This window comes from Megalobrama amblycephala, linkage group LG10 (assembly GCF_018812025.1).
Source record: "Megalobrama amblycephala isolate DHTTF-2021 linkage group LG10, ASM1881202v1, whole genome shotgun sequence".
Classification (NCBI taxonomy): Eukaryota; Metazoa; Chordata; class Actinopteri; order Cypriniformes; family Xenocyprididae; genus Megalobrama; species Megalobrama amblycephala.
In genome coordinates this window covers 11,080,221-11,106,985 of record NC_063053.1, presented here as the reverse complement: position 1 = coordinate 11,106,985, position 26,765 = coordinate 11,080,221, and the positions used below count along the sequence as shown (strand labels likewise).

At 37.4% G+C, this 26,765-nt stretch overlaps 1 protein-coding gene and 2 non-coding genes across 8 annotated transcripts in view; all 3 read left to right on the top strand.

The window, feature by feature from the left end:
• The first annotated feature begins 3,341 nt into the window (after positions 1–3,341).
• Positions 3,342–26,765, top strand: part of zfand3 (zinc finger, AN1-type domain 3) — a 34,323-nt gene continuing 10,899 nt past the window's right edge. For 2 of the 6 annotated variants that reach the window (XR_007186727.1, XM_048204538.1), the window contains exon 1: positions 17,423–17,781. Coding sequence is in view for 3 of the 6 variants with exons in the window: in XM_048204538.1 (XP_048060495.1) it covers positions 17,711–17,781 (71 nt within the window). In the remaining 3 variants the exon portion in view is untranslated. Of the gene's footprint in view, positions 3,412–3,487; positions 3,570–3,952; positions 4,013–17,422; positions 17,803–26,765 lie in introns of those variants that run through there. The other 4 variants (XM_048204540.1, XM_048204542.1, XM_048204541.1 and 1 more) reach the window with 4 other exon arrangements.
• Positions 3,696–3,768, top strand: trnav-aac. The gene has a single exon. It is a non-coding gene; the product is annotated as a tRNA-Val (tRNA).
• Positions 4,273–4,345, top strand: trnav-cac. The gene has a single exon. It is a non-coding gene; the product is annotated as a tRNA-Val (tRNA).

Below are 26,765 nucleotides of genomic sequence, written 5' to 3'. Positions count from 1 at the left end.
GTGTGATTATATGTTTCTAAAAGTCTCATGATTTTTTTTTTTTTTAATGCTGACAATAATTTTAACAAAATATATTGTGCTTGGCATAAACAAAGTTTATTCTAATTGCAAGTAAACCTGTATTTAATATAGTCTAGGTTGTATTTTCTTTTACTTGGAACAGTTTTTATTTTTTTTAAGGTTTTTATGTTAGCATCTAACTAGCTTCTAGTGATTGTTTGGACACACGGCCTTTGACGTCAACACCAAAAGATATGTGAAGCACTTTTTCTTCATTTTTCAAAGTCCTTATCCTAACTTATATATAATATAAAACACAGTATTATGTAGTCGCTTTCTATTATTTCACTGGCTATCTGTGACCCTCCATTAGTACAGACTAGGGTTTGGAACCACTTTTAGGATTCTCGCAAATGAAAATTGTGTTGAATTTTAATTGTAACGCAAGTTAGAATTGGGGATGATTTATTGTCTGATGATGGTGAAAAACAGAGATAATGAAACAGATGGCGAGTGTGAACAAGACTCTTTAGTCAGATCACATATTAACATGCTTCATTCTCTGAGGAGATTTAATAAATACGGAGTTTCAATCAGACATGGAAGGGTGAGTGACACACTAATACCACCTTCATTAAGCAACCAGGAACAGACACTCACTATCAAACTTCCTCGATGCAATCAAGAGACTTCCCCCAAGGGCTGGAGGATGATGGAGACTGACAGACAGACAGACAGTGTGATGTTAAATTGAAATGAAAACTAGTATGCCAGTACCCTCATGAAAAGACCAGGTTAACTCTATAAAACCTACAATATCATAATTGATGCGTGAATTTCTAGGGCCTCTAAATTATCAGCATGATCAAAACTTTGCAGGAAAAGTTGTTTGCACGCAATCTTCTACATGCCTTCTGTCATCTGATTGATAGTTTATACTTTTTATACCTTTGACAAGTAAAAGGACTTTTAGTATAATTCTAAATATGTCCAATTTCAGGTCGTGGTACATGTGTGTTTTCTCTTTACCAAATATAGTACAACAGGATTTGAGGAACTTTTATTTGTACATATCTTAATCATCATTGTATTGCATTACATTATATCTTACTAAGACATATTATTGGGAGATAGAGTGACAACTTATATATTTTTATATGCAGTTTATATTAGTGCCAGTATACTGGTATAAAGATCTAATTTATAGGCCATACATTAGAATCATATCATACTGTTGTGTTTGGGCATATAAATAACCATATTGCACATTTTTGCTTAGTTTGAGCCTCTGAACTAATTTAAGGTGTTTTTTCCTTGTGGTTGAACTCCATATTCATATAGGCTATATGCCATAAATGCCTGTTGTATCAAATATGATACAAAACATAAAACACATGCAAACTTTCATTTAGATTAAAAAAAAAAAAAGTGTAAATGTTTAATAACGAAGACTGTTTTGAAAGATATGAAAATTGTATGGTCAATTTTTTTTTTTTTTTTTTTACAATTTTTATAGGCTAACTAATTTTTATATGTTTGTTACTTGCATCATATTTTTATTCTTCAAACCCGTCACTTGAAAACAACTAGCTTAAAGGGTTAGTTCACCCAAAAATGAAAATTCTGTCATTTATTACTCACCCTCATGCCGTTCCACACCCATAAGTCCTTCGTTAATCTTTGGAACACAAAAGAAGATATTTTAGTTAAAATCCGATAACTCTTTGAGGCCTTCATAGGGAGCAATGACATTTCCTCTCTCAAGATCCATAAAGGTACTAAAAACATATTTAAATCAGTTCATGTAAGTACAGTGGTTCAATATTAATATTATAAAGCGACGAGAATATTTTTGGTGCGCCAAAAAGACTAAATATATGACTTATTTAGTGATGACCGATTTCAAAACACTGCTTCATGAAGCATCGGAGCATAAATGAATCAGTGTATCGAATCATGATTCGGATCGCATGTCAAACTGCCAACGGCTGAAATCACGTGACTTTGGCGCTCCGAACCAGATTCGATACACTGATTCATAACGCTCCGAAGCTTCCTGAAACAGTGTTTTGAAATCGGCCATCACTAAATACGTCGTTATAAGTCGCGCACCAAAAACATTCTTGTCGCTTTATAATATTAATATTTAACCACTGTACTCACATGAACTGATTTAGATATGTTTTTAGTACCTTTATGGATCTTGAGAGGAAATGTCATTGCTCCCTATGAAGGCCTCACTGAGTCATCGGATTTTAACTAAATATCTTAATTTGCGTTCCGAAGATTAACAAAGGTTTTACGGGTGTGGAACGGCATGAGGGTAAGTAATAAATGACAGAATTTTCATTTTTGGGTGAACTAATCCTTTTAAGTAAACGAAAAATATGCGTCAGCGCATTGAGAACGAATCGTTCTCTTAAAAGTTTCCCTCAAAAACACCGATTCGTTTACAAATAAAGCATCTTAGCCGGATGCCAAGATGGACCGGTCATATATGCCATCACCCTCAAAAACCATGAACAAAATTACACAAGGTAAAAGATCATCTAACCCACACTAAATATACGTATTCACTTGCATGATAAACATGATTTGTGTCGAATAAACTGTCGATCGTGCGGCAAATTACATTAAACCGTCGAAATACGAGGCTGCGTTCACACAGCATTACCAGTTCAGCTTTGACTGCTAAATATGATTATGTTCATACAAAGTTCGCGTATGAAATATTGAAAACCACATTCTATATTTAGTGACTTAAATTTGAGATCGAGATCAGTTTGTTTGTGCTGTGTGAACCTCAGTAGACAACTGTACCTTAGTTGTCTCTTCGCGGGTCATTATTTGCTATCATTACGCAACTCCTGGTAAGTTTTTGGCTCAGATCATTCTGATCATTTTAATAATTGCTTCAGTTCAGTGTCGGATTTCACAGACATATTTGTTTACTTTCAAATGCTTTCTGGAGCCGAAAATCTTCTTATGAAAGAAGACATTTCTGAAGATAAATTCCAAATAGTTCGTAAGTATGTTCCTAATTCTTGAAAAATCTAATTTTAAAGGAGTTCTCAGATATTTTCTTAAAGGGTTAGTTCACCAAAAAATTAATATTTTGATGGAATTCGTATCTGAACCACACATAGGCAGCGACGTCATTGCCACCTTTCAAGGCCTAGAAAGGTAGTAAAGACGTCGTTAAAATAGCCACGTGACTGCAGTGGTTCAACCTTAATGTTATGAAGTGACTGAATACTTTTTGTGCTCCAAAACAAAAATAACAACTTTATTCAACAGTTTCTTCTCTTCCCTGTCATTCACCTTCACTGTTTACATTGTAGACACAGTTCAGTGCTTCCAGGTTCTAGGTCAGAACGCCACTGACTTGACTGGAGTTCAGCTCTTGCCAAGGTATTTTAAATAGTTACTTTTAAAATGTCTGTCACTGGATGGAGTGGTCTTTTGCATTTATTTTTACTCTCTCTAGGGCGTTGGTTCTCAACCAGGGGGCTGGGGCCCACTAGGGGGCCTCAACAAACTTGCAAAGGGGGCTTAAGATGACTTAAAAGGTAAGACACTGCAAAATGCCAAATATATTCATGTACATCTGTACATTACATTCATATATGTATATAAGACAGCCACTCAATGCTTCTGACTACATAGACGATTTCAGGATATGGCATGACATGTAGGTTTCCGTAGTGTAGTGGTTATCACGTTCGCCTAACACGCGAAAGGTCCCCGGTTCGAAACCGGGCGGAAACATAGTTTTGAAACTATAATTTATAATACTATTCATTAGTTTTATGTTAAAGACTTAGCTACACAAAGTTAATCAGTAATTTCACTAAAAATCCTAAAAAATAGGTATTTCTTTATCTATCAAACAGCCTATTATACTGTTTGTATCAATGAAAGAAAGACAATGATTCTTTGTTTCTTGCCTCAGACTCATGAAAGAAGTAACGTACTGCTGTGAATGTTGTTTTCATAAATCTGAGACAATCATGTAAGTATTTTTAATCATTTTCAACAGAAGAAGCCTTTTGAGAAGTGATGGGAACAAAATTGTCAATGGTGAAAAGTGCTAAATGACTTCTATTAGTTGTAAGCTGCAGAATCTGAAAATTAGATTTTACTAATAGAACAAAAAATTAATAAATTGAAGTTTTCTTTTAACAAGAAAAGTGTACATCAAATTTTGTATTTAACAAATTTTTCCCAAGGAAACCTCTTTAAGCAATTATATCAGGATGGTTTAACATGTAGGTTTCCGTAGTGTAGTGGTTATCACGTTCGCCTCACACGCGAAAGGTCCCCGGTTCGAAACCGGGCGGAAACATTGTTTTGAAACTATAAGTTTATTTTACAACAAAATAATAAATTTTTCTGTCCTCTCTCATCTAATAATACTACAGTCTTGAATTTTTTTTTTTTTTTTGATTTTCACAGGCCTGTACACAATTTAAATGACTTTTTGGGATTTAGAATGATTGTTAATCCTCCACAAGATGGCGCAATAGAATCAGTAATTTTGTATAGTCTTGCACTCATCAGCAATCTGGTTCTTACACCATGTTGATATTTCTAAGCCAATGGTTATTCCGGAAAACATAGTGGACTTGACCTTCCTAACCTCTGTCTCACGCTCTCACTGCTATCTATCTCATTATTATCCCTGCACTCCTCCTGTTTTAAAATCTCTCTCATTCTTTCTTTCCATTGCATTTGCTGAAGGTTTTCCTCAGTACTCCCTTTGATCTTTCTTCTTCCTCTTCCCATGCCCTTTAGAAGCTCTAGTAAGACTTCTAAGACTGGATGACCCGTCAGCCACAGTCAAATTCACGTGACCAGACATGGACGTGTTCTGTCCATCTCCATTTGCTTTTTCCTCTTCTTGGTATTCACAGGATGAGAAAACCAGTCTCTGTGGCTGCTGCAACACTCTTGTTTGCCTTCTGTAGTTTCTGGCAGTTTAGAGCTGCTTTGATCAGTGGATGGTAAAGTGGCCCGCCCTGACGGTAGCTGGGTCGTTCCACTGGTACATTGTGCCACGGAGGCTGCAGCCTGTTTATTTGCACCGATGGAACAGAGCAACTCAGTGTGCCAGCAAAACCCAATATATCTTATTAGGGGCCAAGTAGTGAAGCTTTGATACATTAACGCATTTGCATGTAATGAATTTGATGGCAAGGATGCCACATGGAAAATGAGGCAATGCTTAGATGTTTTGATATTAAATTTGTTGTTTGTTATTATCACAACACTGAAGGTTGAAGTCAGCATGAAATGGAAGTTGTGATAGACTTTTCTTCCTTATTGTCAAACGGCTTCTTGAACAAGAAAAAATGTCAGACGGGACTTGATTATGTTAATTTTATTTTATTTATTTCTACGTTTATTCAGCAAGGATGAATTAAATTGATCAAAAATGACAGTAAAGACATTTACCTTGTTAACTCACAAAAAAATTCTATTTCACATAAATGCTGTTCTTTTGAGCTTTCTATCCATCAAAGAATCCTAAAAAAATGTTTCATGGTTTCCACAAAAATATGTTTTCAACATTGATAATAATAAGAAGAAATGTTTCTTGAGCAGTAAATCAGCTAAGGCTATCCCCTACTAAAGGTTTCCTAGTAGACTGTTCATTGTTCATTTAAGTCATTAGTCGATTAGTTGGGGGAGAAATACTAAACCATAACGAGCATTTAAAATATAAATTAAGCATTCAACCACGAGCATAAAGCTTGCCACAGCGACACCTGTTAACATAGTGAGCTACCACAAGAACCAATGAGGTTCATTCTTGTGTTACACTGCACGTTTGAGCTTCAACAAGAACCGATGAGGTTCATTCTCATGTTACGCAGCACATTTAAGTTTCAGCAAGAACCAATGAGGTTTATTCTCATGTTACGCAGCACATTTAAGCTTCAGCAAGAGCCAATGAGGTTTATTCTCGTGTGTTACACAGCATGTTAGAGCTACCACAAGAGCCAATGAGGTTTATTCTTGTTACGCAGCACATTTGAGCTTCCGCAAGAACCAATGAGGTTCATACTCATGTGTTACGCAGCACATTTGAGCTTCCACAAGAACCAATGAGGTTTATTCTCGTGTTACGCAGCATGTTTGAGCTTCCACAAGAACCAATGAAGTTAATTCTCGTGTTACGCAGCACATTTGAGCTTCCGCAAGAACCAGTGTGGTTCATTCTCGTGTAATGCAGCACATTTGAGCTTCCGCAAAAACCAGTGAGGTTCATTCTCGTGTGTTACGCAGCACGTTGGAGCTTCCACAAGAAACAATGAGGTTCATTCTCGTGTTACGGAGCACGTTTGAGCTTCCGCAAAAACCAGTGAGGTTCATTCTCGTGTGTTACGCAGCACGTTGGAGCTTCCACAAGAACCAATGAGGTTCATTCTCGTGTTACGCAGCACGTTTGAGCCTCCGTAAAAACCAGTGAGGTTCATTCTCGTCTGTTACGCAGCACGTTTGAGCTTCCGCAAGAACCACTGAGGTTCATTCTCGTGTTACGCAGCACATTTGAGCTTCCGCAAAAACCACTGAGGTTCATTCATGTGTTACGCAGCTCGTTTGAGCTTCCGCAAAAACCAGTGAGGCTCATTCTCGTTACGCAGCACGTTTGAGCTTCCGCAAGAACCACTGAGGTTCATTCACGTGTTACACAGCTCGTTTGAGCTTCCGCAAAAACCAGTGAGGCTCATTCTCATTACGCAGCACGTTTGAGCTTCCGCAAGAACCACTGAGGTTCATTCTCGTGTTACGCAGCTCGTTTGAGCTTCCGCAAAAACCAGTGAGGCTCATTCTCGTGTTACGCAGCTCGTTTGAGCTTCCGCAAAAACCACTGAGGTTCATTCACGTGTTACGCAGCTCGTTTGAGCTTCCGCAAAAACCACTGAGGTTCATTCACGTGTTACGAAGCTCATTTGAGCTTCCGCAAAAATCAGTGAGGCTCATTCTCGTTACGCAGCACGTTTGAGCTTCCACAAGAACCACTGAGGTTCATTCTCGTGTTACGCAGCTCGTTTGAGCTTCCGCAAAAACCAGTGAGGCTCATTCTCGTGTTACGCAGCTCGTTTGAGCTTCCGCAAAAACCACTGAGGTTCATTCACGTATTACACAGCTCGTTTGAGCTTCCGCAAAAACCAGTGAGGCTCATTCTCGTGTTACGAAGCACGTTTGAGCTTCTGCAAAAACCACTGAGGTTCATTCACGTGTTACGCAGCTCGTTTGAGCTTCCGCAAAAACCAGTGAGGCTCATTCTCGTGTTACGCAGCTCGTTTGAGCTTCCGCAAAAACCAGTGAGGCTCATTCTCGTGTTACGCAGCTCGTTTGAGCTTCCGCAAAAACCACTGAGGTTCATTCACGTATTACACAGCTCGTTTGAGCTTCCGCAAAAACCAGTGAGGCTCATTCTCGTGTTACGAAGCACGTTTGAGCTTCTGCAAAAACCACTGAGGTTCATTCACGTGTTACGCAGCTCGTTTGAGCTTCCGCAAAAACCAGTGAGGCTCATTCTCGTGTTACGCAGCTCGTTTGAGCTTCCGCAAAAACCAGTGAGGCTCATTCTCGTGTTACGCAGCACGTTGGAGCTTCCACGAGAACCAGTGAGGTTCATTCACGTGTTACGCAGCACGTTTGCGCTTCCGCAAAAACCAGTGAGGTTTATTCTCGTGTGTTACGGAGCACATTTGAGCTTCCGCAAAAACCAGTGAGGTTCATTCTTGTGTTACGCAGCACGTTTGAGCTTCCGCAAAAACCAGTGAGGTTCATTCTCGTGTGTTACGCAGCACGTTTGAGCTTCCACAAGAGCCAATGAGGTTCATTCTCGTGTTACGCAGCACGTTTGAGCTTCCGCAAAAACCAGTGAGGTTCATTCTCTCTTGTGTTACGCAGCACGTTTGAGCTTCCACCAGAACCAGTGAGGTTTATTCTCGTGTTACGCAGCTCGTTTGAGCTTCCACAAAAACCAGTGAGGTTCATTCTCGTGTTATGCAGCTCGTTTGAGCTTCCGCAAAAACCAGTGAGGTTCATTCTCGTGTTACGCAGCACGTTGGAGCTTCCGAAAGAACCACTGAGGTTCATTCACGTGTTATGCAGCACATTTGAGCTTCCATGAGAACCAGTGAGGTTCATTCACTTGTTATGCAGCACATTTGAGCTTCCACAAGATCAAATGAGGTTCATTCTCGTGTTACACAGCATGTTTGAGCCTCCACAAGAACAAATGAGGTTCATTCTCGTGTTACGCAGCACATTTGAGCTTCCACAAAAACCACTGAGGTTCATTCACGTGTTGCGCAGCACGTTTGAGCTTCAGCAAGAACCAATGAGGTTTCTTCTCGTGTTACGCAGCACGTTTGAGCTTCCACAAGAACCAATGAGGTTCATTTTCGTGTTACGCAGCACGTTTGAGCTTCCGCAAAAACCAGTGAGGGTTATTCTCTCTTGTGTTACTCAGCACGTTTGAGCTTCCACAAGAACCAATGAGGTTTATTCTCGTGTTACGCAGCTCGTTTGAGCTTCCGCAAAAACCAGTGAGGTTCATTCTCGTGTTACGCAGCACGTTTGAGCTTCCGCAAAAACCAATGAGGTTCATTCTCGTGTTACGCAGCACGTTTGAGCTTCCGCAAAAACCAGTGAGGGTTATTCTCTCTTGTGTTACTCAGCACGTTTGAGCTTCCACAAGAACCAATGAGGTTTATTCTCGTGTTACGCAGCTCGTTTGAGCTTCCGCAAAAACCAGTGAGGTTCATTCTCGTGTTACGCAGCACGTTTGAGCTTCCGCAAAAACCAGTGAGGTTCATTCTCGTGTTACGCAGCACGTTGGAGCTTCCGAAAGAACCACTGAGGTTCATTCTCGTGTTACGCAGCACGTTGGTGCTTCCACGAGAACCAATTAGGTTCATTCACGTGTTATGCAGCACGTTTGAGCTTCCGCAAAAATCAGTGAGGTTCATTCTCGTGTGTTACGCAGCACATTTGAGCTTCCACAAGAACCAATGAGGTTCATTCACATGTTATGCAGCACGTTTGAGCTTCCACAAGAACAAATGAGGTTCATTCTCGTGTTACACAGCATGTTTGAGCCTCCACAAGAACAAATGAGGTTCATTCTCGTGTTACGCAGCACATTTGAGCTTCCACAAAAACCAGTGGGGTTCATTCTTGTGTGTTACGCAGCATGTTTGAGCTTCCACGAGAACCACTGAGGTTCATTCACGTGTTGCGCAGCACGTTTGAGCTTCAGCAAGAACCAATGAGGTTTATTCTCGTGTTACGCAGCACGTTTGAGCTTCAGCAAGAACCAATGAGGTTCATACTCATGTTACGCAGCACGTTTGAGCTTCCACGAGAACCAATGAGGTTCATTCTCGTGTTACGTAGCACATTTGAGCTTCCGCATGAGGTTGTTCTCACGCGTCAAGCAGGTTCGGTTGAGTTTCTGTTTATGTTTGCTGATCAATGTTTATATGTGAATAAAAGCCTAAATTCAAATTATTCATAATATAGTAATCAAGTCTCTTCAGAAAATTTGGACTAAGCCACTCAATTCATAAGGATTATTTTACAATCTCTTTATGAACTTTTTTAAGTGGTAGTTGTGTAACTGTCAATGGAGGAACAGAAATCTCAGATTTCATGAAAAATAACTTAATTTGTGTTCTGAAGATGAATGAAAGTCTTGCAGGTTTGGAAGTGGGAGAGTAAATGATGACAGAATTTTCATTTTTGGGTGAACTCTCCCTTTAATTCAAACATGGCATGATGTGGAATTTAAGTTAAACATGATGACGTACAGTAAGCGCACTACTAATTTACTAATTGAGCATAAGATACTTCTTTCAAAACCATTAAAAAAATCTTATTTACCCCAAACTTTTGCACAGTAGTGTGTAATGTATCTTTTATTCATCTTTAAGCATATTTTCATTTGACTTATATTCTTAAAATTATGTTTTTTCTGTAACATTTTACAGTAAGGTTTCATTAGTTAACATTTTTTAACTACATTAGTTAACATGAACTAAAAATGAACAATACACCTACAACATTTATAATTCTCAGTTAATGTTAATTTCAGTATTTACTAGTACATATTTAAAAACAAAAGTTGTATTTGTTAACATTAGTTAATGCACTGTGAACTAACATGAACAGCTGTATTTCTTTAGTGTATTAAACCTTTGAACAATTTGAAAAAGTACTTATTTGCACACTTATTCTAGTTAAGTTATGATAAACACTGTAAGAGGGGCAAATTGTTAAACCTCACACACCGCAGCTCCATAACACATTACTGTAGACATTACATTACTGCAACAAGAGTCCAATCCAGTTATAACCAGATTAGTGTTCTTATAAGATGGATGCTTTCTGTTATCCTATCCACAACCCATAAACACAGAAACACTGCTAGCGCACTGTCAATAAAGCCCTCACTCTTTCTTGGGAAGGAATTAAAGGATAAGAGAAGCACTCGTTTATGAAGAGACATGCACACATAAAGATTTCCCATGAAATCCATGGCTGTTTGTATCTTAAACATCCCTCCTTTGAAATTGGCTCTCATGAATCAAGCAGCTGTATTGACATTCTAGTTTCTAGAGCAGCACATTTGGCACTTTTTCATTTTTGTTATCTATCTATCTATCTATCTATCTATCTATCTATCTATCTATCTAGAGAGACAATTGCTTGGTTAAGCTAACATTTTAATTTTGTCTTGACAAACTTTCTTTCCTAGTTAAATCTGAATCATTGGCAAGATAAATACTTAAAGTGAATGTTTTCATAAAAAAAAAAGTTTCACTATTAAAAATAAAGGCTCTTTATTGGAATCAACATTCTAAAAAATGCTGGGTTAAAAACAACCCAAGTTGGGTTGAAAATGGACAAACTCAGAAATTGGGTTGTTTTAACCCAGCGAATGGGTTAAATGTTTGCCCAACCTGCTGGGTAGTTTTATTTAACTCAACTATTGTTTAAACATTACTGTTTTGCTTGCTTAATGAATCCAAAGTATGTTGGAAATTAACAGTATTGATATGTTTAATAAATGAACATTTAGTTTACTGAATAATAATTAAACAATAAACATTTATTAAATTGCTTATTAATAAATGTTCACCTTTTGATTATTATTGTTGCTTCTAGTAATTATGTGTCTGATTTTTAATTTCCAACCTATTTTGGGTTCATTTTAAGCCAGTCATATAGTAATTTTTAAACAATAGTTGGGTTAAATAAAACTGCCCAGCAGATTGGGCAAACATTTAACCCATTTGCTGGGTTTGTCCATTTTTAACCCAACTTGGGTTGTTTTTAACACAGCATTTTTTAGAGTGAATGATTCCATGAAGAAACTTTAACATCCATGGAATCTTTCCATTCCACAAAAGGTTCTTTATATTGGAAAAATGTTCTTTAAATTATTAAAATATCCTTCACACTAAGAAAAAATGGGTTCTTTTCAGAATTGTTCACGGAAAGGTTCTTTGGGGAAACAAAAATGGTTCTTTTATGGCATCGCTGTGAAACCCCCTTTTGGAACCCTTATGTTTAAAGGGAACCCCTGGTGTTAAGACTTGTATGGCTTAATATAACGTAACTTATGTATCTTACTGAAATACGTAGTAGAAAACCCATGAAAGATTTACGTTATTTAAAAAATCCATGATATATTTGGACCAATTTGGACAATGGGCGGCTCCATTTTGTTTAGGGGCACAGTGCGTTCTATGTTGATGACGTCAAATGGTTGCACTCACTGAGCTTCTGACACTGTCCTATTGCTATTTTTACCATAACACAACTCGGAATATAATATACGATGCCACATTGTGCAGCTTTTGGTTGTAATTTTCAGTCGATGATCCACAAGAGAAGCGATGTAAGTCTTTACTTCTTTACTAGCGATGAGAGGAGAAAAGAATGGGAAGTTGTGAAGAATGTGGACGAATAAAACTTCCTAACTGCGTCTTTGTTCTCTCCACTTTATTCCTGATGACTTTGAGGCTTTTTATCTGTATGTTTTGGTGCATAGGTAATCTAGTAATGCAAACAGGTCTTAATAGCCGCAGGGTTCCTTTTAAAACACGATCAGCCTTTTCAATTCGAGCCAGAGCGCAAAATCAGTGAGGATGAAAACATCGAAGCTGTGCAATGTCTCTGTGGCTATTCGAACTACTGTTGTATGATTAACGTGTTAAAATTGTCTGATCACCTGAATGCACACACACAGTTAAACATGCTGAGAAGATACTGTTTATGCGATCACAGATATCTTGTGCATCACAGCACATAAGCGCTTTGAGGCAGTCTGTCTCAGTCGAGATGTGTTATAGGATTATCTTCATCAGTCTCCACGACAGGCGCGCCATTTGGTTAAAGCATACACTTATATCCATTGGCAACTGTAAGCTGTTTCAGCTGTGGTCTACTAAAAGCCTCACAGGCATCAGGGCTAAAGTGAAGAGAACAAAGATGCGGATCTTTAGGAAGTTTTATTCGTCCACATTCTTCACAACTTCCCATTCTTTTCTCCTCTCATCGCTAGTAAAGAAGTAAAGACTTACATCGCTTCTCTTGTGGATCATCGACTGAAAATTACAACCAAAAGCTGCACAATGTGGCATCGTATATTATATTCCGAGTTGTGTTGCGGTAAAAATAGCAATAGGACAGTGTCAGTAGCTCACAGAGTGCAACCATTTGACGTCATCAACATAGAACGCACTGTGCACCTAAACAAAATGGCGCCGCCCATTGTCCAAATCGGTCCAAATATGTCATGAATTTTTTAAATAACATAAAACTTTCATGGGTTTTCTACTACATATTTCATTAAGAGACATCATTTACGTTATATTGAGCCATACAAGTCTTAACACCAGGGGTTCCCTTTAAGAGAGTATTTGTGAACCAGGAACTTTCCACTGTGCCCAAGAGTAAGCGACTTCATACCAGTTTGCTTCAAGTGTATTTTTACCTGAGGTAGGTCCACTGAATTGTACACTGTGTCACTCTGAAACCATCATCTTTCAATGTAGCACTCAAAGGAAGATTTTGAATGTACCTATCTAGATATAAAAGTGAAATCTGAGTATATTTTACTCAAAGGCCTTGTTGCAGTGTTATTGAAAAGCATGAAAGTTCACCCGTGTACATCAATTCACTGCAAAAATTATCGCAGTTGTTTTCCCGGCACCTTGAGCTTTTTTTCTTTGCACATCAATGCATCTTCAAGGTCCCGCTGCACCGCACCTCCTGATTTTCCCCATTAAATAATCAAACCTCCTTTGAGAGTGTGTCGTCTTTGTAGTTTTTCTTCAGGCAGAAAACAACACAGAGGGTACAGGGGGATTTCTAACTCTGTAAAAAGTTGAAAAGTTGACATGAACTCTTGTAAACCCTCATGAATATGTGTATCAATCAGATGGTTATTTTCCTGAGTGACTGTTCGGTGTTTGTGTGTGACTCGAGTGAATGAAACGTTGTGAAATAAAGCAAATCTGTGTCACTCTTGATGCGCTCAAGCTATATTATAGTTCTGTCATCTTTGAAACGGTTTCTCATTAATTCCTAAAGTTCTGTGTGTAGAAATGAGGGGAAATTTGTCTTTGAAGTTGTGTGGAGCGTCTCAGGAGACCTGGAGGCCTCAGGCTGGACTTAGCCAGTGATGAGGGAGATGTTGCTTTGAAAGGGAATCATTCCACCCTCCGCTCATGTTCAGCAATCACATGGTTGCACAAAGCATATGCTGATACTGAAAGGATCATTTGTTCTAATGTTTGGTAGGTCATGAAACAGTGACCAAATTTGCTTTACAAATTCTGTAAACAGAATTTTCGTACCCTGAATATTTGCAACACAACAATGTACTGACATTTTTTCAAGCTTTGTGAAAAAAGTAGGGAAAGAAGTTCATTTCAATTTCTTTTAACCATAATGATTAGATATATTGATAGGTTACTTTTGTTTGTTTTTTTGTTTCATGAATTATGCTCATACTGCCTTTGGGGCATGTTGTCACATAAAAACAGCATGTTTATCTGTTCTGATTGTATTATTGTAAACATTAATTCTACTTTTTATATTTTTGCCCTTCTTAGTATCCGCTTGTTTAGTCGTGACTTAAGCAACGCCGTTTCTGGGTCCAAGCCTCGACTCGTTTCACTTGAGAATGCCATCTTGATGGCAGTTTATGAGCGCTATTTATTCATATTGAACATTTAACATTTTAAAAATTTAAAGGGTCATGAAACCCCCCTGTTTTACCCTGGTCGTTCACACCTCTGAGCTGGAAAAAGACAACAAACTCCCAAGCACAAAGGAGAAATGCAAAAGAATATTTAAAAGGGCTAATAATACTTTCATTATGTTTACGAGCACTGCAGTCTCATGATAAATTACACATAGTTTAATAGAGAAAGATTAAAGACATAGTATAATTTGAAAAAAATTAAAAAATATTTTTTTTAAAAAGTATTTTGTTCATCAGAATAATCGTGTTCAGATACACCACTGTATCAGTGTCCAGTTTGCACATATAATTCATTTGAAGAAGACTTGATGAAATATGTGTCCGTGCTGGTTCATGTTTGGTGCAGGAGAATATGTAAAATATGTCTATAACAACTTTAAACATAGATACTTTATTCTGTATATGAGCTATGATCCACATGGCTAGTGTTGTTAAAAACAAAGCAGAGCTCCACGCTGAAACCGATCATAAGCGCGCTCCGCACGTCTATCATAACAATTGTATTTTTGCATCGCGGGCAAAATACATGCTGTGCTGAGGGAAACAGCCTACATACGGCTCGCGTGTTTGAACGCGCAGCTGAATGAGCCACACTTTTGTGACATTTGAATTCTCCATTGTAATGCGATCTCATGCGAACATATTTTCCATTTGTGCTGGTAGATTACAGCAAAACAATCCACATGCACCCAAACTTCTGCTCTGGTTGCGTCGCAGGAAAACGCATTTTTGTGTTGTAGCACTGAGGTGCACGAGCACCAACAATATGTCTCTGAATGACAAGAGACCGAGGCGATTGGGATTTTGGTATGGAGATAAAGGTTGTGATTATAATTTTTGGTAGTATTACACCACATCGTGTGTGTATATTAGCACCGTTTGTTGTTTTCTTGTGGTAGGAGATAGAGCGTTTGGACCCGGAAGCGCTGCTGTGTGAAGTCAGACTTAACAACCGAATACCATTTTTCCTGTACAGACAGAGATTACATAAGTTGCGTCCCAAATGACGCACTATACACTATGTACTTATGCACTATGTACTCATCCATGTAGTGCATGAACTGTATAAGGTTATTTTGTTATTTAACATCAGAGTCTCACAGCCCCTTCCCCTCCACTGTATAATTAAAGCTGCGACAGTTGAGTGCATGAAGTGTCCAACATTCCACACTTCATTTTTTCCGTTAATTTAGTGTATCATCCGGGCATTTAAAGTGTACTTTTTCTTCTTGGAATTTTCAGTGTGAACGCACTACTGCACTATTTATGCTTTAAAACGTCATAGAATAGTGCATAAGTACGCGAATTGGGACGCACCTATAGTAATTCAATTAATTCCAATTGTAAGTAATTCCACATTGTCTCGACATTTTTAGTCTGAAAAAAATTACCTGCAAAATCAGTTATAAGTAACAGTGCCACGGATATTCCGTATCATAGCAACAAAGCGTCTCAATGGAAAAAAACGCTGCGCTGCAGAAGCGCTCTCAAGCGCTCACAGATAGGCGTTTTGAGCAGAGCGCCTAGCGTTTTCAGCTGGCTAAAAACGCTTTGGTGGACACACGGCCTTAGTGCTAAGCACATTTAAGTCCAAAAAACAGATTTTTTATTTTTTTTTGCTGTTCAAAGTGATTTTTTTTATGTTGAAGGAGTCGTGATTCTCATGTCTGAACAAGAAGTTTAAAAAAATCACATGTGTTGGTGCTTTAGGAAGTTATAATATGAGGGTATACTGTCAGCATGATGTTAGCTCTAAACTGCTGGATGATACAAGTTTGTTAAAATGCTGGAAGTGGGGTAAATTGAGCCAAACGGTAAAAAATTTCAGTTTTACTTCAACTTAGCAAGTGGCACAATTTACTCATGTGGCTCGACTTATCCTTTCCCTAGGCTCAACTTACCCCTCACCATTTTTTTTTTTTTTTGGGAAGTCGTGTTTTGAAACAGTTCATTTTAGATACAAAGTAATTATACCCAAGGATGCGGTACATCCTGAAATGCATGTACATATTTTAGTTGGACACATTACTGTCATGTTCTCACTTTAAAGACACTTCAAGTAAAAAATGGCTCAACTAACCCTGAACAGAAATCCATATTTATCCATCCATCTATGATGGATCTTTAGATCTTGAAGTATTCATTAAGTATTCATTAAGTATTCAAGTTCATTAAGCACATACAACACTCAAATTCAAAAGCTTAAGAAATTCAGGCAAGCCAACAACAGATTGATGCATGTTGTGGGGGCAGTTGTGGCCTAATGGTTAAAGTTGGACATGTAAGGTCACAGGTTCGAGTCGCAGTACCAGCAGGAAATGTAGGTGGGGGAGTGAATGAAGAGCGCTGTCTTCCACTCTCATTACCCACAACTGAGGTGTGCCCTTGAGCAAGGCACCTAACCCCCAATCGCTCCCCGAGCACCGCCGCAAAAATGTTGTTTATAATTACACGTTGTGTCGGTGTGTGTGTGCGTGTGCAAAGGATGGGTGAAATGCAGAGCACAAATTGTGGGACAACATACTTGGCTACATTTCACTTCTTTTCCGTTTCATAATTAATTGTGTAGATAAAAATAGTTTTGAACCCTGAATATTTTCAACATACAAAGTAATTTTTGTTAACCCTTCTAAAAAGGCTCATATATAATGTAATTTACATTGTGTATATAAAATTCAATAACTGGAATCCCCACTTCAAATGGAGAGACAATACTGTATGGCCTTGAGCCAGTGTGTTGTCAATGTGATATTCAATGTCATGTATTTGTAGTGTTATTTCACATTTCTAATGACTTTTTTGCGCCCTGCTTAAATATGTGTTGTAGTCGAGGCCATCGTGAGCAGCTCATCTTATAGGGGTCTGCAGCAGGTCTTGTACTTAAACAGCTTTAAATCACAAATCCCCTTTACAAACAAGGAATACAGCTTGGACCGTTCCACTTTGTTTTGGGGGAACATTGGTTCGAAAAAACGTTATTAACACGTGGTATCAGTATATACCTACAACATTTAAACATCGTATTATGTATTTCACTTTTTAACAACATGATTTTGTGTAAATATGAGTACAACCGAAATCTGAGTGTTTAAATGGTTTTACTCATGATTAACAAAATCCTATTTAGGAGTTGGTATCTTCCACTCGCCAGCTGATCGGCCTCGACTCCCGGTGCGGTCCGTCGGACTGTACGCGGCCGTTAATTTCTTGAATTTTGTCTAAATTACGTCGAATTTATAGTAGCGGCTGCTCGTTTCCGTATCTATCAGTTCTTACGCTGCGTTTTCAGCTAGGGGATTTTGTTGTAAAGCGTTTTTGATCAAACGTCGAGCCGAGGAATTCCCGCACAAGCACTAGGCCGCAAGTGGATCCCCGGTGTTTCCTGCAGAAACCTGCCGCCTTCACATCGCCGTCATGGGGGATACAGGAAGCGAACGCAGCAAGCCGCCTAGTATTCCTCCCCGCTGCCCTTGTGGATTTTGGGGGTAAGATGATTCATTTTACACGTGAGTGTACCCGTGTGGCAAATTTGATGTGGATGAAGGCGATAAATGTGAATGAAATGTGGAGTGTTTGTTGTTCATTGTTGTAGGCCGATGGATGGGGGTGGGGAACAACCACTCCTGTTTTTCACATCCACAGCTGCTGTTTCTCCTCAAATACACGCATAAAACATACATTTCCATCAAATACATAACACATTTAAACAGCAGGGCTGATCAAAAGCAGATTTGGGCGATCCAGTGGTTTTTAACGAGCCGTGTGAGCTGGACTGACAGATCATTGATATCTTACTGTCCTCTATCTCAATCATTGGCTGTTTGAAAACCTTATCTGGAGAGCATATTTTGGCATTATAGCTTGTATAAAGTTGCTGTTGTATTTAAAAACCTTGTGAACATAGACGTTTGCAGAGTTTTTGGGGGCATCACAGGGGGCATCTTTTTTGTTATATTTCAAAACCTACATAGCCAGCATTATTATTATTTATTATTATTATTATTTTGGCTGTATTCAAAACCTAGTGTGCTTCCTACCTAGGAAACATTTTGGCCATTATAAGTGACACAATTTTTTGATTGTATTTCAGAACCTAGTAAGCGTCCTTCCTAGACAGCTTTTTAGGGCACCACAGGGGACATTGTGTTTGGTTTCCTAGACCAGGGGTTTGCAATCTTTTAGATGCCAAGGACCCTTAAATGTGATCATTGTTGTATGAGGGACCTCCATCCTAAAATTTTCAAGGCAGCTCTATATTTTCATGGTCCCAATTTATACAGTGAAAGTCCCTAATATAATGTAATGTTAGATGTAGTATTCATTTATTTAAATATTTTTTATATATTCATTTTTAATATTAATTTTATTTATTTTAAATATTTATTTATTTAGTTACATCTTTATTTTTTATCGAAATCCCTGTCCTAGACAACATTTTGGGCTATTTTTTATTTTTTATGTATATATAATTTATCTCAAACTAGTGTGCTTGCATCAGATTTTAGCATCACTGGGGACATAATCTATGTGCTGTATATCAAAACTTAGTGCCTACCTAGACAGTTTGTTGATCATTTGGTACGTCTGATGTCTTTAAATTCTAAGTAGACACCTCCCCAGGTTTTGAGACACACCAGTGTCTTTATATAGCTGAATCAAAGGATAATGATAGATAGACTTTTGTTTGAGTGACACATCAATCAGGACTCTTCTTCAAGCATGTGTCAGGCTCACAGGTGCAGTCATTTGACACTCCTTGTTGTCTGTACTCCAAACAAATGTGCCAGATCTGGGCAAGACCAAGACAGACCTCTGAAAAAGTCATTCAACAACCTTTTATTTGTTAGCCATTGAGGGAAAAAAAAAAAAAAGAGATGGTTGGATAATAAGTAAATATAATAAGTGAAGGTTGGATCAAATGCTGATGGTACACCTGTAATTACATTTTTTTGTGGCTTGTGTATCAGGTGATTTAGACTGTAAATCCAGGGCTTAATGTTAAGTGGTTTCAATTTTTACTTGCCCTGCCAAGGTTTTCACTGCCCCCACCCCCCCCCCCCCCACACAAAAAAAACGATAAATAAAAGTAGTCACTTTAAGACCTGATTCTGGATAAATTGAGAATCACAATTTGTTTGTTTAAAAGAAAGATCAATAGAGACCAATAGAGATTCTATCATGATTCTAAATAGACAACTAAACACAATATCATGCATTTACTAGTGGTTCTGACAAAATGTTAAATGCTGCAGTCTATTCAATCAATTTTAATGATTTTTAAATCAGTTTGAATGAATGGTTCAATGACACACTTATAAAGACTTGTTTCATTAATTGGATGGATCGCTGTTTTTGAATGGATCTCTTGAATGAATGATTCAATGACACTTTTTTTTTTTTATCAGTCTTTTGTCTCCACCTACTGGTGTAATGATATGATTCATGCAATCTTTATTTGAAGTCTCAAGTTATTCTACTACTACTCGTGTCCGTATCTACTACTGTAGACATCTGTTATCCCAGTTCATAGTTTTTACTTTTAACGATCAATAAGGCAGCTCTGCTGCATGCATATTTTCAAAGTTGACTAATCAAGCGTGGATCACTCTCAGTGGTCAACGCATCGTCCTACAACCTACTAGTTGACCCTCATGGCCATCGAGTCCAACAAAGCAAGTTGCCTGAACCAGTGTTGTGAGTTTGAGGTTGGACTACTTTTATGAAGAGTCATTTTTGTGATTCTGTTTGGTGCTGCTAGTGGCAAAAAATGGCAGATGCAAATGGCAAATTGCAGTGTTATGCTTCATTCCAGCTGTTCCTATAGAGAATATCTATTCAGTGTTTATAATTACATGAGGATGTTTTATTGAAAATTACACTGTTCATAGAAATCTAATTCCTGTTATAGTATAGTAATGCAGGGTCAGTCGAGTGCTGTCATTCATTTGTTCAGAAACATGTTCTGCAGGGCTCAACGCTAAGGATTTTTTCATCTTGCCTGGTCGGTGCCAGAGGTTAAAATTTTCACTGGCCCCACCACAAAAAAGTAATAAATAAATGAAATAAGATAGGCCTATTTATCTTTTTTAGCCATAACCTTAATAAATAATGTAGTTATGACACCAAAAACTACTAGCCTAACTCATATATAAATATTATTGTTACAGACAAGTAAACTGTCAATAATTAAGAACAAATAATCAAATTATGAGCAATATCACAAAATAATTACAATAGAACAAACAGTTCTTTTCAGGTTTTTCAAGTCTAACAGTAGTTTTCAGGTAGAGAAATTGAATAATCAAATGTAAAATAACACTGCATAGTCTTCACTGTATAAATTAAATACAGATTATTTCTTAGTAAAGTTACAAAACGTATTCAGTCAAGAGTAGTGAGTGATTTTTTTATTTAATTTTTTCTGTCCTTTGTTGTTTGATTAACATTAAAAACTCAGCAGCAGTTTTTTTAGGCTGCTGTCACTTTAAAGAGCTGCATGGATCCAATATACTGTTACACATGCCTTTTATTTCAACTGTTTACGTTCACTTAAGACATAACAGACTGTGTTTAAAAGGATACTCGCCAATACGGGCAGTTGAACAGAATTTTGTGTGAATGTCACTTTAAGTGCAAGATGATGTAAAAGAGTACTCAATTCAGTACTCACCGTGTGAGTCCAAAAAGTCCAAAGCGTGCACACCAAAAGCCGCCTCTTGGACATTACTCTAATACTGAAGGCGGCTTTCTGAGCACGTGCTTCGAATGTGCAACAAAAATTCTCACACAGCGAGTACCGAATTGAATTCTCGTTTCACGTCTTCATGCGTTTGAATATTTAAATAGCCAAGGCTTAAAAACATGTTCAAATGATAAACTTTTGTGACGATGCAGCACTGACCCAATTGGGCAAGTGACAGTTCCGTCAACTGTCCCAAGTGTTTTATTTTTACACTGGCCTTGGGCCGTTGGGCATTTCTTATTGGTCATACACACTGCTGCTAAATTCGGTTGTCAATTCACCTTTTAGTGGTTAACGCTGTTCTATACACACACACTTCAGCAATTTACGGGAGTACCAACCACGTTCTTTAACCAAATTATCTCCCAAAAATGCAGGTACTGACAACTGTCAGTTTTTACAAAAATTCTATGCAATGTGTATGGAACCGAACTAGTTGTTAATGACACATTTTATCGTGCATCTGAGATTTTTCTCTCTTCTGTGTGTGCCGTGTAAAAAATCTCAGGGAAAGAGGTACAAGGCTTGACTCGTTCTTGTTGCCAGATCTCGCAAGAAAAACAGCAGACAAGAACGAGTCTATAAAAAAACGAAATAAATCTAAATCCTTTATGCTGAAAATAATATCGAAATATCACAACCCCCCACCTGATCACTTTAATAACTCCATAAACGCAATCACTTTATAAGCCAAGCTTAAACAAGCCAAAAAACACAAAATAAGTGGACATGGCAACACTGAACGAGTGCGCTCTGTGAAGCAGCCTTTCCAAGCATAAACAAAACGCAACGCCAGCTCTGATGACTGCTTTAATTAAAATTGCTGAACGTAACAAGTCTTTTGTCGCTGTAATATTACATTGGTCAGAATAGCGGATACCAAACACTCGAGACGCCAGATCGTCGCTATGTTTACCACGGTGTCAGTCATGGCAGTTTCAGGAGAAAGTCGTGTTCTATACACACACAGAATGATAATTTACGGGTCTCGCTCCCGCATTTAAACGCGGTTGTCAGTCCTGAAACATTGCTGTTTGTATGTGGCCATTGTCGAGCCCTGTTCTGGAATGAAGTCAGGGTGGACTTCAAGGTCTGTGTGAGTGTACATAGGTGTGTGTGTTGCGGTAGATAAACGTCCTGACATGTGGTGAATAATCTACAAATTGGTCTTTTCATCATCACAATCACTGTAGTCATTTTCAGCTTTCTGCTTTTATGTGATGTGTTTGTGTGGATGAAAGACTCATAAATAGATTGTAGCCGTGGTTTATTTTGGACTCTTTATTCAAATAATACAGTTGCTGTCATTAAAGATGCACACGAGACATGAAACTGGGTGTTAACATAGCACATAATATCTGACCTTTATAAGGCAATAAACTTTATCCAAAAAATGTCAAGACTTTTGACGGCTGCACAGCTTTAAGCCACAGCCCATCTTTATTCTTATTCATTGACTGTATTTCCTATTCTGACTAGACTTTAACAGATTGACTGGTTTGCTTTGTGGCAGAGAAATATGAAATGATACAGAAGATGAGGTGCATGTTGAATCAGCCTTGTAAGAATTGCTAACACACTGTTTGCTTTTAAAATCAGATTTTTAAACCATTTTACCAGTAACAAATTGTTTGTCTACAGTACACAGCTGTTTGTTTAGAGCATAGCAATCATGCTAATGATTTCCGACTGAAACTTATGCCATCATTTACTTTTTTCTTTTTTTTTGCATATTGTCAAAGTTGCAGTTTTCCTTTTACTTAAGGTATGAAAAAGTCCACTCGACTCAAGTGTTCTGAAGACAGCACAATAGTTTTATGTGGTTAAAAAGCCATGATGTAAGACATTATTTGCTGCAGCAGCTCCTTTTGTGTTAAATGGGAAAAGAAATCATGCAAATGACAAGAATTTTTTAGAGTTAAGTTTGATTCATTTGCCAATAACTGTCCGTTTGTTTACATCATCTTCTGCATGGCATTTTCCATATATTAAAATATTAGTAAAAACTATATGTGGGTAGTTTTTTTTTTTTTTTTTTTTTTTTTTTTTTGACTGTTTATTGTTGTATTGGTGCATATAAATGACAGTGATTAAACAAAATTCTTGTGGTGATTGTGTAAATCTTTTTCTGATTGTAGTTTGAATGGATTAATGTAGACCAAATATGATTACTGATGGCTTGTAATGTCACTAAAGAAAGTGGTCTCACATAATTGTTTTCCATCAAAATCTGAAATCTAGGCTTATGTTTGTTATACCTAGCATGCATTAAACTATGTGTGCTTGTAAGGTAGCAGAACATAAAACCTACTAAACCGATACTTGTGCTGCGTCCCAATTCGCATGCTATCCGTCCTAAATAGTATTCGAAAAAAGTCCCAAATCGTAGTATGTTGAAATGAGTATTCCAAAGATACCCGGATTGTCTACTTTTTCCGGTTAGAATTCAAAGTGCAGATCCGTGCACACTTCTAACACACGCTAATATTGCCCATAACACATTGCGCTTTGGACGAAGAGTCCATTAGAACTACAAATACAAGTAAAAAAGTGTTAAACTACAAACAAGATGTGCAAGACCGACGGTTAAGCAGAGAGCGGTTAAGATAAAGGGGCTTGAATGATTAATAATCAGTATCTAACCTGACGAAAAGATATTTATTAAATGTTATCCACATTATATTTCATCTGCAACAGCATTGTGAACTTTTATAACGATACGTTTGGTCATTAACTTTTAAATGCATCATTATGCAAAGATGAGGAGATTTGCATGAAAGACCCATGACCGCTGATCAACGTGCGACTACATTTCTCTCCGAAACAATAGGAAATTAAATTTCATTGAATGTGGAGGATTTTAACTGTGACAAAATGATTGACAGGGCAGTTTAAACAGTTACAGGTTGCGTAACTAAGCGACAGAACGTCAAAGACGCAATTATGACGAGGTAGTATGTCCCAAAGCTTGCATACTCTTCTGCTACACACTCAAAAGTATGTACTTTTTCTTTACAAAAACAGTACATACTTTTAGGTGTAGTATAAGTAGGCGAATTGGGACGCAGCATTGAGGAAAAGGTTTTGGCTAACCTGTTTCATGTGTAAAAGCAGCCTCAAAATGTGAGTGGTTCTTTCCTCAACCTTGTACTTTGTGTAGACTTGCCTAACTGGTGTTGAATGACACAAGCAAATGCCACTCTGTTTTGATAACCAGTGTCAAGAAAAATTGTGCACACCTACATCTAAACTAACATGTCAAGATTAGACCAACGGCTATGAAGTATCTGATGGTAAGTCACGTGAGTAAACTTAGCCCATGTTTAGTGCAGTAGGTTATCTGAAAATGTGGTTAACTATTATATGGACTACAAGTGAGGATAGTTATGAAGTAAAACAGGTGCAGCTTTTGCTTCAGAAATTCTAGTATCATTAGTATTCTCTAGTAATTTCTGGTCTATCAAGGTGGAATTGTATGTCATGGTAGCATTATATGTCATATTTATTTTTTCTGTATTAATGCAATGGGAAAAAAAAAATTTAAATAACTTTTTTTATTTAGAACTTTATGGATGCAAACCAAATTATCTGATTATTCACAATAAATAAGTCTGGTCTAAAAGATGTAGCATAATTGCTACTAGCTGGCACATTTCTACTGTTGCACGGTGTATACCTTCCAAATTAAAGGATGTTTGCTCTGGTTCCAAAGACATTTTTCTGTTTGTGTAGATAGAGGGTGCTGCAGTTCAGAGGGGCTGAAGTGTGAAGGGCAGCTGTGGCATTTCATTTTTCATTCGATTTCCATACTTCCATCTGGCATCTTCCATTTTAACACCTGTTAGCATGTCAGCCTTCTCATTTTCAAGCTTGCGTTATCATTTGGGAGCTGGTGCTGGCTGGGAATGAGTGTGGATAGTGAGATCATCTGTTGTGTTTGGATGTGCCGTCCCCTGAGATTCCCACAGAATACTCTCATTATTGCTAAAGTAAACCTTCACCATTTCAATGTTGCTTTAATTTCCTTTCAAGGTAATATCTGACCATAGTGTAGGAAACCTTGAACAGCACCTACCTTTTAAAACATGCAACATTCCTGTTCCTTGCCAATTCACTATAAATGTTGACATTACACACACAGCGATTTGGTTGTTTCTGTGTGTATTCAATTAATATTATAGGTTGGAATTGAACAAGTGCTGGTGATGAGTAGCTCTGTTTCTGAAGTGAAAGACTACTGTTTGAGTATTTGCATAAACATAGAATTGTTAGTTTGTCTTTCACAAACACTGTTTAGTCGGTTTAATTGATTAATATTTGGGGTTTTAAATTTCTAACCCCAAATATGAGCAAAAAGATTCATGCTTTCCCTTGAATTGTTGTACACTAATTGTTGTATGTGAAGAGAAAAGACTAGGTATGATGAAATAATACAAAGTTAATAAATAGATAATGCTAGTTATTGTAATGAATTAATCAAAATGATTCTCAAGTTGAATTGCTTTTGAAAGCAACTTAAAATTTTTGCAGAAATTACATAATCTTTTAAAGATACACATTTGCTGTTTTTGAAAAGTTTTATTTTGATTAAGTTAGATCCAGTTATTGGCAGGTGTGTTCATTCTGTAGGAAGCGCTGCATCAATCACATCTACAAATTAGATTCAATGTTATTGTGGTTATTTAGTAAAATGGCTTGATTAATGGTGTGATGTGATTTGTGTTCCTCAGATTGTTGAATGTGTCGCGCACACAGTGACTCTTCAGAAGGTGGGCTGAGGTGTGTGTGCGCTGGCGTCTTGATTGGGTTGTTGCCTCTTTTCATAAGCAGTAATTGCAGATGACATTTAACAGGAGATGTCAGATTAATCCAGAGAGGCCGGCTTGATTAGCTTTAAATCATGTGACAGAGGAAGACCATGCACACATACTCACACGCACACACAAACTCACCGTTGCATTCTCTGAAAATATGTAAAAGTTTATCTGCTGCACAGTTTGTGTGAAATGCTGTATGTAATTTTTTTTCCTACTAGGGCTGCAACAAATGATTATTGTGATAATCGGTTAAAGGGTTAGTTCACCCAAAAATGAAAAATTCTGTCATTAATTGCTCACTCTCATGTCGTTCCACACCCGTAAGACCTTTGTTCATCTTCGGAACACAAATTAAGATATTTTTGCTTGAAATATGTTTGGAGTCACTTCAAAAAGGAAAAAACTGTCAAGTGCAACTTGTGCAATTCATTTTATAGGCTACATAAAATTATGATGATATAACATCATTATAACGGTTTGCTTGTGGCATGACTTTTGTATTTGTAATCAGGCTCTCAAAAATTATATAAAAATTATATATATATATATATATATATATATATATATATATATATATATATATATATATATATATATATATATATATATATATATATATATATATATATATATATATATATATATGTTTAGTTATCAGCTTTCAAATATAATGAATTATCAGTATCAGCCAAAATTTTCATATCGGTGCCTCCCTAATATATATCAACTTATGCTGTAAACTCAACAGGGAATTCAGTCAGCTGATACATTACTATAATATTAAAGGTTAAAATTAACAACTGATTTGATTACAGTTGCATTTCAGTCATGACAGCTCTCAAAGGGTTTGTCATGGTGATATGACAGTGTTCTGGTATTTGGTCTTGGCGAATAGATCTGCTATGCTGCT